The 14,059-nt window shown below is 37.9% G+C and overlaps 1 protein-coding gene across 3 annotated transcripts in view; it reads right to left on the bottom strand.

Annotated features, from left to right (window-relative positions):
• LOC101861828 (probable phospholipid-transporting ATPase IA) overlaps positions 1 to 14,059 on the bottom strand; it is a gene marked incomplete at its 5' end in the record, with an annotated part of 73,256 nt that overhangs the window by 46,998 nt on the left and 12,199 nt on the right. For all 3 annotated transcript variants that reach the window (XM_035971227.1, XM_035971226.1, XM_035971225.1), the window contains 5 exon segments: positions 1,248 to 1,314; positions 2,620 to 2,708; positions 4,229 to 4,306; positions 5,228 to 5,355; positions 13,888 to 13,996. In XM_035971227.1, coding sequence (XP_035827120.1) covers positions 1,248 to 1,314; positions 2,620 to 2,708; positions 4,229 to 4,306; positions 5,228 to 5,355; positions 13,888 to 13,996 — 471 coding nt within the window.

Genomic DNA, 14,059 nt, shown 5'->3' on the forward strand with positions numbered 1-14,059 from the left:
GTAAGGTCATATAAGTGCTGAAGGACAGATGTGTTACAAGAGAGAGAGTAACATACACAAAAAAGGAGACATAAGGACGATAGTTAGGAAAGAAGGAGCAAACCACACCAGGGCATCCGCCAACCACCCACAGAGCAGAAACACCATGAGTATGTTTGTTACAGTAAAGAGAAGCCTATGGAGATAACCATAATCATTTAGTGCAGGGGAAAGTAAGACAGATAGAAACAACACAGGGAAAGTTTTAGCTTTAGTTTTAGTAAGAGTTTTACGGCGTTTGCAACACAATAAGGTTATTTAAGCGCAGAAGAACAGATGTGCTACAAAAGAGTGACATACACAAAAAAGGAGGAAAGATAAGGACGATTGATGTTTGGTAGGAAAGAAGGAGCTAACCATACCAGACCACCCGCCAACCACCCACACCATGAGTTTGTGTAAAGAGAAGCATATCAACAATATCATGTTTATTTAGAGCAGGGAAAAGTAAGACGGACAGAAACAACAGAGGAACAGTAAAGAAGTAGGACCTCCAACCAAGACCATGAGAGAGTGTGAGTAAAATGAACACAATAACAGTCATTTGAGAGAGTATGGCATGGCATGGCATGGGGTATGGTAACTGGTATGTGGTGTGGTGTGATATGATATCAACAGTATGAAAAGAAATGAAACACAAAGGGCTGTAACTGAAGAGCAGAGGACTGTAATGACAGCCTGTAGCAGCAAAATATCTATATTATATTTGTGAATGTTCGTCACTTTGGTCGCCTTAAACTTCCGAACCACTTAACCTATGAATTTGAAAAAAATTAACAGCAGTTCAGAATCATATAAAGGAGTCTGCAGTCAGAGTAGTTTAATTTTCAGTTTTCCATTAGTTTCGTTTAGATGCCATTGTAAACAAGTGATACTTCCATCCACATGCAGTGCGCACTTAACCCAAAATGACTTGAGCATCTATTCTTTTGAGACAGTTCATCGAATGGGGTACCCAGCTAGTATGGATTTAATAAGAGGAACAAAAGAAAGGGGGGCATTCTGAAATTTTTTTTCACTTTTAGTTCTATTACACTTTGTTAAGCTTTTTTTCCCCCAGAAAGACTCTAGAATAATACACCAACTGTGCACACATAGATTGCACATTTTGAATGTTGATTGCAGCTTCACCTAGTTTCATTATATCATACGTTAAACGGATTTTCCTTTCATTTATATAAACAGGACAAGTAGATACATAAACTCACATGGTTTGCTACAATATTATCAACAACACTCTTGCCATCAAAAGCGTCGTTGCCGTCCTCATTATCTCTGAAAAAAAGAGGGGAAAAAACCCATGAAAATTTTGAAAACAAGTCAAATTACAAACAAAATTTGGTTCAATAACTTGTGTATGTTTTAGTACTAGTACCCCCAGAGCCACTATCACCAGGGCAGATATCCAGTGACATAATTTAGTATCCGTCTGTGATAGGAGCGTGGCAAGTATGCGAAGAGTCTCAAAAAACTTCCAGAACAACCCAAACATCAATGAAGCCTCACAGAAAATTTGAATCAAGATCAGCTGTAGTATGAAGACTATAGCAATAATAAATAGCATTTTAATAGTGCTCTGTTCCATTCAGAAACAAGCTATGATTCTTCTTATCATTATCCCAGCAGATCCTAGAGCTCTACAAAAACAATCTCAACTTCCTGGGAAGCATACAGTACAAGCTGCCATTTTATAAGCAGCAAAACACAAACATACTGACTATTTTTTTTTTTGCTGTCTATTGCAAGGCCCCTACTCCCACCTGGGCGAAGTGAGGAAAATTTGTGTACAGAGAACACAATGTCAGGCCCCTGGTGGGGTTTGAACTCATGACCTTTTGATTATGAGCACCCAAAAGCCTCATCACTACAAAGTGAAACAAACAGCAACAGCATCTGTGGCAGGTAAAGGCAAACTATGGCCTAGAGGCTAGAGACAGCTTGAGAGCAGTTTCAGTCTGGCCCGTGAGTCGATCCAATAGTCAGTAATCATGAAAGTGGCTCCCTGTGAGTTGATGATTAATAAAAACAGAAATGTCCGTCTTAAAAATTACAATCAACAGTTTCCAACCAAGCAGGAAGCAAAATATCTGATATTTTATCTCACGAAACACTCTTGAGTGATATAAGCTATAGTGTCAGTTTTTGTATCACTTTTGAGAGGTTGAGTATTTAAATCTATTTCCCCCAATTTTCTCTGTTTTGGCCCATGAGTTATTCGAAATAGCTTAATGCAGCCATCCACTTGGAGACTTGAGATCAAATATTAGATATATTGCTTCCAGCTCAGCTAGAAACTATTGGTTATAATTATTAAGACAGAGCTTTGCTGCTTTTATCAATAAATCAGTCACTGTGAGCTTCATTGCTTCATTCATTACTACAATCTTATTACCAGGTCACGGGTCAGACAGAATCTGCTCGTGGGCCATGCCAGTTGTACACACTGCCTGCAACCAAGCAGTTACATACATGCAATACCCTTGACAGACAATCCACTCTCATTCATGATGCCTGTGATAGGGCAAGTGTATAGAGCCTATGACAAAGGGTCTTACACAACGCATGGGACAGAGCACTTACCCATACACAATGCCTGCGATAGAACACTTGCTGAACCTCATGATATTCTGAGTCAGCGTACCGGTCTTGTCTGAGAAGAGGAACTTGATCTGAGAAAGACACGGACAGAATTGCAGTCAAGATGAGCATGAAAACATCCAGGGATATATGTAATAGAAGACAGCTTTCAGTAAGCCACATCTCATCACAAAAATTGATTAAAGTAGTCAAATATGAAAGTACAATGCTACAATAAATTTTACCTTTTCAATCCATGTCCCCTGAACCTACTGGACTGATGCAAGCTAGCTCTCTTGAATCAACTGCTTGAAGTACACTACTTCACGGAAGAGAGACATGCGTTTAGTACACAGATGGGTGAATGTAACTCACTCTCAAACATGTGCCTAGGTTCATAGGGATAATTTCACGTGATTCATAAGCTACCTTAAAAAGTTACCATATCGCAACCTCAGTGCTTTCTAGTCGTATCTCCATTTTTAATAACAGCAAAAACAGCTCATAACAGAGACTGAACTTTAGAAGATGTCACATTTTCACTGTTAAAAAAATGGAGCTACGACAAGAATGCACTGAGATTGCGATATTTTGAATGTTATTTCAAACATGAAGTACAGTTGAAATTTTCCAAGATGGCCATCCAGTGCTGATGATAAAAGTGACTATCTTAGACAGGCGTATGTCTCGGACAGTGTCATTATAATACAGAAAAACTGCGAGGGGGAAGTGGAAAGTAGTTGTTTGTACAGGTGTGCATCTTGGACAAATTGCAATTAGAGCAGGTTCAACTGTAGCGAAGAACAAATAAAGACAGAGATTCTATCCAGCACAAAACTTCTACCATCTGCATGGGTCAAGCTTGCAATCACCCTTGTCACAGCAAAAAAACAAAAAAACAAACAAGCATAGACCAGATCTTACTTGTATAACTTATATAAGGAATACGTGAATAGATATAACTATTCAGGACTACCAATCTGAATAATCTTCTTTTGTGACTTTCTCCTGCAATGTACATTTTTCATCAGGAATGTACCTAACAATACAGTCGAACCTGCTTTAACGACCACCTGTTCAAGATGATAATCCCCTGTACAAACAACCGCTTCCCGTTTCCCATTTGCTTTTTAAAACATTATAATGACACTGTCCAGATGTCCACATGTCTAAGGCAACAACTTTTCTCCTCCACAATGGGTGTCCGTCTTAGACACTTTCTACTATATCCTTCTTCTGTGACTTTCTCATCCGATATAAGCTTATATCTTTTGTCAGGAATGTATCTCATCCAATGTCATCTTTCTTCCTATCATGACTATTGTTATCACCATTATCAATTTATGTGAATGTCATCTGTAACATAATTTAGATAATGTCTTCAGGATATCTTAACACACATCAAAAAGGTTAGAAACTGTGGAGTAGTCTGTAGGTACCTTATCAATCTCTGCCTGTTATCATTTCCATAACAACATTTGAACTAAATGTTTCAATTTAAAATCCAGGTCTATGCCTCATCTACAGTGTGCACTGAGAAAAATCATTCACAGGTAACAGACAGGAAATCAACTTCACATTCGTCACGTAAAAGTAGAGCCTACCCACATACCTGTCCCAACTCTTCATTAAGGTTAGACGTCCGGGCGTTGGCATTGGTCTTTGTGGGCTCATAGTACATATCCTTATCCTGAGAGAGGAATCACACACAAGAAAATGATTTTTCATTTAAAAAACAATTGAGGAGAAAAGGACAAAACTATATTACTTTCATAGCTATTTATGAAGTTATCAAAACACCATAGATAAGGTCTTTCTTGAAATTCACAGAAATCAAGTCTTTTCTTTTATCCTCTTGCTCATTCGGGTGCACCCGAAACTACATTGGTAATATGCTGGACTAGAAGGAGGACAACCTTGAATTCAATCCCTAAACTGGAATTCTTGAACTTTGGCGAGATTTCATGACACTCCACCAACTGAGTCAAGCCTAAAGATTGACATCGCACCAGAAGTCTTGCTTTGTAATCATCTTACAATGTTGAAAACCTTTACCTTCAACCAATACCACCATACCAATCTTCCCAACATGCTCTTTGAATCTCCCTTTTAAAAAAACTCAAATAGATTTCCAGCCACCAGTTCCAACTCTCAATTCTCTTTCTTTCAATCAGTATATTATGTCCTCTCTTCCCCACACTCTGCTCGCCATTTCTCTCTGTAAATATTTTCTATCCTCTTTTTCTTTCAACAGCGTTTACCTTCCCAATCTTTTGTCTTTTTCTATTCTGCAAATTGTCTCATTTTCTCTCTCATTTCCTCTCTAAATCTTTCTTTCTTTTTCCATCACCCCTCCATCCCCATCATCTTTCCCCCAAGTCACCGTTTCACCCCCCCTCCCTCTTTCTAGTCTAACAACTCACCCAACTTGTTTGTTTTAGTAAGAGTTTTACGACACTTTCAACATAAATAGGTCACACAAGAGCCAAAGATGAGAGTGTTATTAAAGAGTAACATACAAAGAAAAAAAGGAGGATACATAAAGATCATAGACGTTGGATAGGAAAGAAGGAGCCAACAACACCAAAGCACCCACCAACCACCCACTCACCCAGTTTATAAAAATAGCCTGCAGGAACTTGACCATCTCCAGTGTGACTTGCAGACTGATGGGGATCAGGTTGTTGTACAAGATAATGAAGGTGAGCAGGTTGTACAGGAAGTTGGACCGCGCCAAGTCTGGGTAGCGTTGCAGCAACAAACATCGCAAGTGGGCAAGTAAAGTGGGGAAAAAAAAGGACATGAATTTGAGTTGTAGAGAGAGGCGCATAGACAAAAATATCATCACATATCGCTATAACCCCTACCCCCCCCCCCCCCCCCCCCCCCCACCCAAACAAACAAGACAATGGACTGGAGTTTTAAAAAAACGTGATATTTCAGGCTAGTGAAACTAAAATGAAATACTACTTTTATCTTCTCTCAATATATATAGAAAAAAAGATTAAGAAAGAAATTATATTCACAGAAATAAAACCACACAAAAACTTGATCACACTAAAGACAGCCCAAATGGTCCAGATACAAAATGAACTGACACCATTTCTATCAGAGTAGAAGATTGAGATGTGTATAGTAGAACCTGCTCCAGAACCTAGAAAAAAAGACAGGGCAGAAGCGATAACGACAGACCATCACACATACATGTATTTGCTAGGGTCTTGTACCGTGTTGTAATCCTTCAAGACTGACTGATACCCTCCCCAATGACCACTGGAGTCAGGACCCGGGAAGTGAGGACAGACGTAGAACCTTTGCAGGCAAAACATAAGTCAATACACAGAGTCTTCTAAAAGGATAGGATTGTCGCAGAACTCATCAGTGGTGCTCTCTAATTAGTCAAAGCAAAATAGGTTTTTAGAGACGCTTATTGACATAAAACTAATCTTTTAGTATGAGGGGGGGGGGCAAGAGGACACCAAACAAAGAATACAAATCAAAAAGATCTAAAAATAAAAAAATAATAAAGTATATATAGGGTAACAGTTATTCCTTTTCGAAATGCAATATGCTGCCAAGTAGCTGCTCATGACGAAAATGCTAACAGAAGTTTTACTTGGAAGGGGACAAAAAGGGCAGAAGTGGAGGTGAACTGGGACTCCTGGTGTTATTTCCAGTGTGTTGTTCAAACTGATGCTTTGAAAGGAAACAACGATCAATGACAATAATGGAAACCCAATATGAGTTTACCTCTCAGATTTCTATTAAAACACTTCTCTCTGTTTAAAGATTGTGATAGTCTTGGCAAGCCCTAAACCTTTACTCAAAACCCTAGATCTAACAGCCAAGCATTAAAATCTGAACTAGCATTATCGCATGCTGGCTATCATTTTTGAAATGCCAATTTATAACAAGGTAAGACATCCTTCAAAATTTCATATTTATTTTGTGTTTCACTGATATAACTTAATTTAAAAGAAATTCTTATGAAATATATAAAATGCTAATATATCTTTCACTCAAAGATAGCAGATGATACCATTTACAATTTACAAAACCTTTTCAAAATGGATGATCAAAATTTTAAAAGGTGAAATCAGTTTTTAATCGCTTTAAATTCAAAATACATAGAAATATCTCTATAGTGAAATTTCATGTTTTACTAGATTATTATACAAATCAAAGGACTTGAAGTGGCCTTTTAATGTAAAATAACTTGAGTTCAAGAGTTAGACTGAAAGATGCGCGAGCTGCAGTCTCCGCTATCAGGCCGGGCTGTCAAAGTGTCAGGATGGTATTGCAAAACAAGCATTCCCTGTGTGTGGGGTGCCAGAACGTGCTTCTTCACAGAATAATTTCTCAAGACAGCAACAAGGGAGTTAGTGCTTCATATTTAAAACAGATAAGGAAAAGTGTAGCCACTTTCTTGAAGTGCCACAGACACAGGGCAAGCTCAAAACAATGGCTGTAAGAGACAGATGTTGATTATTTTCGTATGACCATGCAGGTATGAAATCACAATGTGCATGACATACCGGTACTTAAGTATCTTCCGATGCATCAAGAGTTTTACATAATGATGACTCTACTATAGAATCTTAATTAGATCAAGGGACTAAATTATATCTTGGCCTGAAAAGAGGAATCTCAAATAATTGGACCTCAAGAATATCTGTGCTCAATTAATGCAATGCTGACTTCATATCTAAACACAACCCATCAATCAAAACCTTGCTTGCTCTGTTACTTAAACTTAGATTTTCCATGAAACAAATTTAATTTGGATTGAGGAATTGGACGAACAGGTTGATGTTACAATAAAAATGCAACAAAAACTTATACACAGGACGCTGAAGTATATTACTTTGACGACAGGCCTTTAAAGGGTCATCAACACCAGTACGTCAGGGTGGTGTCAACCACAGATTTAGGTAACAGTTGGTCTGAACAGAACCCAGAACAAATCATTCTGTAGCGCTCCAATCCACTGATCTCAATTGAATGCTGCTTTCATGACCTTAGGGCAACAGCTGTCTACTCCAATAGTACCAGTTTGAAACATGAGCACACAGGGCAACAGAACAGAGATCTCAATGAAAGCAAATTGAGTCACTAAAGCTGGGTTTTTTTCAGTAGACTGAATGAATAACATTTACGCTGTTCATTATGACTGTAACAGAAGAATGTCTACTAAAATGTCACAGTACTGATTTAGAATCTTTTCAGAACAAGTCTAGCTTGGGAGACATTTCTGTCAAGATGTAGCTCTTTAGTTTCTTAACTATTTTGCTCTTTAAATAATTAGCCTTAAGAAAAGCCAAGAACATCACACACCATTCTGCTATCTTTATATTCAACAGCAACCAAAAGCTTACATTCCATATTCCAACAACACAGCCACACTCTACAAAATAGAAAGTATTAACTTAATAAGTGTTAACCTTAATTAATGCAATAGAGCAATGCAAAGACGTTAAGTTAAGCAGAATCTAAACATTTGAATTTCAATTGGGGTTATGCTCTTCATGCAATAAAAAAAAGATAAGTGTTTTTTTAACCCTTGCTTCCATCATCCATATATAAACAAGTAACAACTCCCATGATTTGATTGAGTACAATAAAAGGAGAAAAAAATGTATTCAATCTGACTTCTTTATTTTCATTTCTATTCACAAACAGATTAAAACAATCACACCCCCCCCCCCTTTTCAAATTTCAATTTAGCGAAACAGGGGAAAAATATATTCTAGCTTCTTTGTTCTCATTTGCATTTCTTTTTCACTGGGCTGAAGCTCTCAAACCATCCTTATAAACAAAAGCATTGTCTACAAAACAGTCCAACATCAGCTCTTCGAATGTCTCAAACTACAGGATCTCCAACAGTAACTCCTTCCACTCATTCCTACCACAGACAATATCCTATGCTGTAGCTAAGAACAACGTTGAAGACCTCCACCTTTTTTTTTACACGATTGAGCCAAGGGTACACGCTCAAAGGCTACTCTGTTAGCAACAACAACAAACCAAAACGTTCTGCAGCTCACTCAAAAGCTACGAAGATGCGATCCACTCCATGGAAACAGCACCTCCTCCAGTCCAGCCAGCTCAAGCACATACCCTTATCCAAGTACTGATTTATTTATTCAAAGTTAAAATCTCCGCTTTGACAAAAAGAATTCAAAGTCTTAGGCAGCCTGAAAATAAGTAAGTTTAAGATTTGCCATAATGCAAACATGTTGATTTTTTGGTAAGAACAGAGATCTTCTGAAAACAGTTCAAATTTTGCCAAAAGTGGAGATGAAAAAAAAGCAATTAAGAAGAGAAAAGATGTCCAATGGGTATCATAATCTAACCATTTTTATTTGAAAACCTGTTGAGACAACATTAAAGTAAGAAAGTGCTATATCAGAAGAGAAGCTCATAAAAACTGTGGTGAAGATCAGAAAAAGTAGCACAACAGACGAACAAAAGTGAAGAGATAGAAAAAGAGAGGGACCTACCAACAATATTTCAAGCAAAAATTGGTAAAATCTGTTGAGCATGGCTTTCGTGAAGTTCACTTAACAGAAATCTTTCTGAAAGACACTACCTTTGAATATAAGGTTGTTCTCCTGTCCACCACCACCCCCCCCCCCCCCCCCCACCACCACTTTCACAAGGGATCACTTCAGGGATTACCATTATTGGAGCGTCTTTTGTCACTACAACCACTTTAGCCTAAGTTTATATGATTTTTAGACACTGTACGAACTATATCACAGAACTGGAGAGTATTTGTCTTCAAAACAAGAACACTTTGTGAATTTTGCTTTTGTAAGTGTTTTACGGCACTTGCAACACTATAAGGTCATATAAGTGCAGAATATTAGAGGTGTTACAAGAGAGTAAAAAACACACAAAAGAAGGAGGAGAGATAAAGATGATAGATGTGTGATAGGAAAGAAGAAGCAAACTACACCAGAGCACTCACCAACCACCCACTTTTGTGAGTTCACTTAGGTATCACACACCCTAACCATGAACAGTACACTGGAACACAAGCATGCATACACGCACATCCACATCCTCTGAAACACACATATTTACAAACACACACACTTACACACACACACACACACACACACACACACACAGATTTACAAACACACAAATAAAAACTCCCAAACCGAGTTAACAATTTCAACCAGTGACACCATACCAGATGTTAGTAAAACTTCCATAAGTACCTATAGTCAAATACTAAAACATCCAGCTACTGATTGATGATACTAAACCATGTGCTCTGCTTTTCCCATGCCAAATGTTAGATCGAATTGACTAAAAATTAACATAGAACGGTATAACAAATTTCTACTGCCAATACAATTGTTACCTTTAGATGCATGAACAAATTCAGCTTCTCAATACCCTTTGGTAATCAATGTGCACCAAAGTAGTACTGGACACGTAAAAAAGTGACATGCTTCTCGTTAAGTCAACAACCAGCAAACGATGCTACCAAAATGCACCGAAAATGCAAGGAACCATTTTGAGGGGGTAAAAAATTGGGGGAAAACAAACAAAATAGTTACCCACTTGTAAAATAATTTTCTACTTTTTCTTTGACATCACATACAATGAGAGAGGGAAGGAAAAGAAAAGAAACAACAAGTATTAAAGATCATGCCTAGACATGGCAATACAACCAAAGAAGCAACTACTCATTACAAACAGAAATAAGTAATGACTGATATCTACATGTAACAGATTATATATGACTGTGTAAGTTTGAGTAACAAAAAGTAAAGAAATAAAACCTCTCTTTTATTTAGAAGCACATTGAACACAATAGCGCTCATTCAGAGCTGGCAAAAAAGGAAGACAGACAGAAAGAACAGTGGGGAAAGAAAAGGAGTAGATCCTACCAGAGGCGCCCTCTAACCACCCAACGTATGATGGTAGCTACACTTTCTCTTAGCATAGCAATATTATGAACAATTTTTTTTACAGCCCTGAAATTTTTCTTGTTGATGATGGAAAAGACTCCAATTCCAGTGAAAACAGGAAGGCCTACCTCTGTACTCATAAAAAAAGAAAGAAAACAGGAAGAAGAAAAGAAAGGAAGGGTGAAAAAGTAGAATAGGAGTTGACAACCGTGATACATGCAAAGCACAAAAATCAGTGAAAGACAGACAGAGAAATACTGGTTGACATTGACGTGAGTATGAGAAATACAGAGGGAAAAAGAGAAAAGAGAGAAAGAGAGAGAGAGAAAGTGTGAGAGAGAGAGAGAGAGAGAGAGAGAGAGAGAGAGAGAGAGAGAGAGAGAGAGAGAGACAGACAGACAGACAGACAGACAGACAGAGAGAGAGAGAGAGAGAGAGAGAGAGAGAGAGAGAGAGAGAAAGAGAGAGAGAGAGAGATGACTTAAAAAAGATGTACATAACTCCCAGTAGAAAAGAAATACAAAACAAAGGGGCCCAGCAATTGGAAACGACATAAAAACATAGAGAAAAAAAAAATCCATGTTGTTATCGATTCAGGGAGAGAGCCATAAAAGGACACTCCTTGAAAAAGGCCAACCTTTCCCAATAAAACTATTACGACTGAAAAACAAAGGGTTTTAACATAGAGGCATAACTTTCAGAGCTTCTATTTAGATTTTAAAAATTTCAAACACACATTCTTTCGACACAAAATATTGTCTCTGACAGTGAAAACACACACACTCCTCCAGAGTATAACCCAATTCTTCTGTGACAGATCAACAAGGCTATACTTAATGTAAAATGATTCAACCACCTTCTTACAGAAAATGGTTCCCCTTGAGACTTTTTCAAAGCGATAAATACAAAGTTGCTAACTTGGAAGAATTACTGTATGTGGCGCTGCAGAGCAAGAAACCCTTCGAAGGTGGAACGCTTTGCAGAATAAAGCACAGCACCCACCAACATGGGAGTCAGCCCGTGGTTGAGATACCATGGGCCCATAGGCTCCGTTCTGTGGGTTTCTCTCTCGCTTTCTTTAGACCAGCAGCAGTTAAAATATGAACTTTTGGGCAAAAAGGTTGCGCAAAAACTTACATCTTAGTTTACTGACAGAATTCTGTAACCTAAAACGATGAAAATACTCCAGTGGTAGTACACTACTTGTCACTCAAGTGTTTTAGCTGTCACTGTATACATAATGTATCTATTTTTTCTCAGCAGATACAAATCTCAAATGATTGTCTTTGCCTGGTTTGCATACCCACAAGAAAACAAAATACACACAGTGCACACAGTGGACGTATAAGATAGACTCAAAAAAGCCATACCACAATAGAAGATATACACCAACAAAAAAATAGATATATGCTACTGAAAGCCCCCCCCCCAAATATACCTAAAAAACCCAAACAGGATTGACTATAAACCTCTCCTGCAAGGCATTCTCAAGTCCATCCTGCTCACTGATATTGCATCAACAATAGATATACAAGGTGATTAAAAAAGAAGGAACCGATTTTATGATGCATTGCTTCAGCTCCCAGCACCGTTATGAGATGAGTCAATGACCATTTGAAATTTTAATAGCTGTACCCCAGAGATGGATTGGTCGGAAAGGGGCTCAAAACATTGATCTCTGTGCCAGATCCCCAGACCTCACCGTGTGTGATTTTTTCTTGTGGACCGTGGGGATATGTAAAAGATCCCGTTTATGTTCCACTCCTACCCACTAAACTAGATGACCTTAAACATTGAATAACAACAGTGATCAACTCAGTGGGTCATGATATGATAAACGCATCTGGGATGAATTCTTTTATCGCATTGATGTTGCTCAAGTTGCTAGTGGTGGCCACATTGAACACTTGTAAGACAGGAAATAAAAGTTGATTGTGAGAAAAACACTTGTGACTTAGCCTGAGTTTTCTATTGCTTTTCTTTATTAAAATATTGCATAATGAAATTCATTCATTCTTTTTTAATCACACTAAAAATAGCGTGGAATCCTCTTTAAATGAACACAGTTCATGCAAAAACAGCGGTGAACCGAAAGAAAAGAAAATCCCTGACAATTTGTTTTTTTATTTGAGCAACATCTCTAAACCAAATAAAACCTGGATAAACTGATGAAAATACCGCTGTACACCAGAACTTGCTTTAAGCAGATTCCACAGTAATTACTCCGTTAACACTTTTTTATACTACAATTTCATTGGTTAACAAAACCTAAGAGGATTAACTGGATCATTAGCAAGGGATGAATGAACCACGGCAGTAATTAGGACCACACAGCAAATGAAGGCCCAAGATCTGTATCCTGTAATTCACTACACCTGTCAGCTTTTAGGTTCAGTGCAAATGATAAAAGTTTGAACCACAATGACCACATTTTCTCAAGCAGATGTACAGTATAAAAAGAAATACTAAGCAACATGTGTCTGAAACAAGAGAAAATACAAGACAAACACAAAAAAAGTTTCTAAAAAATAGCTAAACCGTTTCAAGCCTGTGAACATTTTCTAAGAAAAAAAAAAGAAATAGAAAAACGACTGTGTTAAAAGCATAAAAAGTATAAATCAAAAAGACAATAACAATTTCTTCGCCTACCTTCAAAATACACCTATGAACAAGCATCCCCCCCCCCCCCCAAGTCATATTCCACAGTTTATCTTTACACACATAATCATGAGTTCAGTTCTAAGACTCCATTTTTAGCAGGCCTTCTAAAATCTCACAACCACCAGTCGAAAACACAGAGCACGGTCTGCAGGGATATCTTAGACATGAGAAAGTGAAACCGATCATCAAGACACAAAGGTCAAAGCTGGGACCGCCCACAAACGCCAAGTGCTGGTGCTCACAGTCAAGCAAGGAAAAAGGAACACACACCGCAAACAAAGGAACCAACATTGAATATCACCAAGGGAAAAAAAGAGGAAAATTTCGCCCCTAATTTTTCTCTTTACAGAGAAATGCTATCAGTGAACAAGGAGTAATACATGTAATGCCATGAACAACAGTATATGACCATAAACCACAGAAAACAAAATATGGCAAATCTAAACATGGTGGAAATTCCTTGGGTTTTTAAATTTAAAAAACCCAAAAACCCCACCAAAAACAAGAAACAAATTAGAGACTGCAATGTCACAATGTTTTACACAAAAGAAAGCTGCAGCAATGATTATATGACAAGCTACAAACAGAAAACAAAAAATACAAATATAGCGGTAAACTAAAACACCTTTTCTTCACAAAGCTAAAGTGTGGATTTTTTAAAATGTGAAAACAGTGAGGTGTCTACCTTCATAGAAGAGGTACCAGTGTTTCTGGTCATTGCGTTGCACCCAGATGTGGTTGGCAACGGCACAGATCAGCGAGAGCACCACCAGCACAATGAACAACAGCAAGATCTGAAACAGGTTCAAGGACATGGGTGAGGAGAAGTATGACTGACTGATGACATTTAACAACCC

This window comes from Aplysia californica, unplaced genomic scaffold (assembly GCF_000002075.1).
Source record: "Aplysia californica isolate F4 #8 unplaced genomic scaffold, AplCal3.0 scaffold00400, whole genome shotgun sequence".
Lineage (NCBI taxonomy): Eukaryota > Metazoa > Mollusca > Gastropoda > Aplysiida > Aplysiidae > Aplysia > Aplysia californica.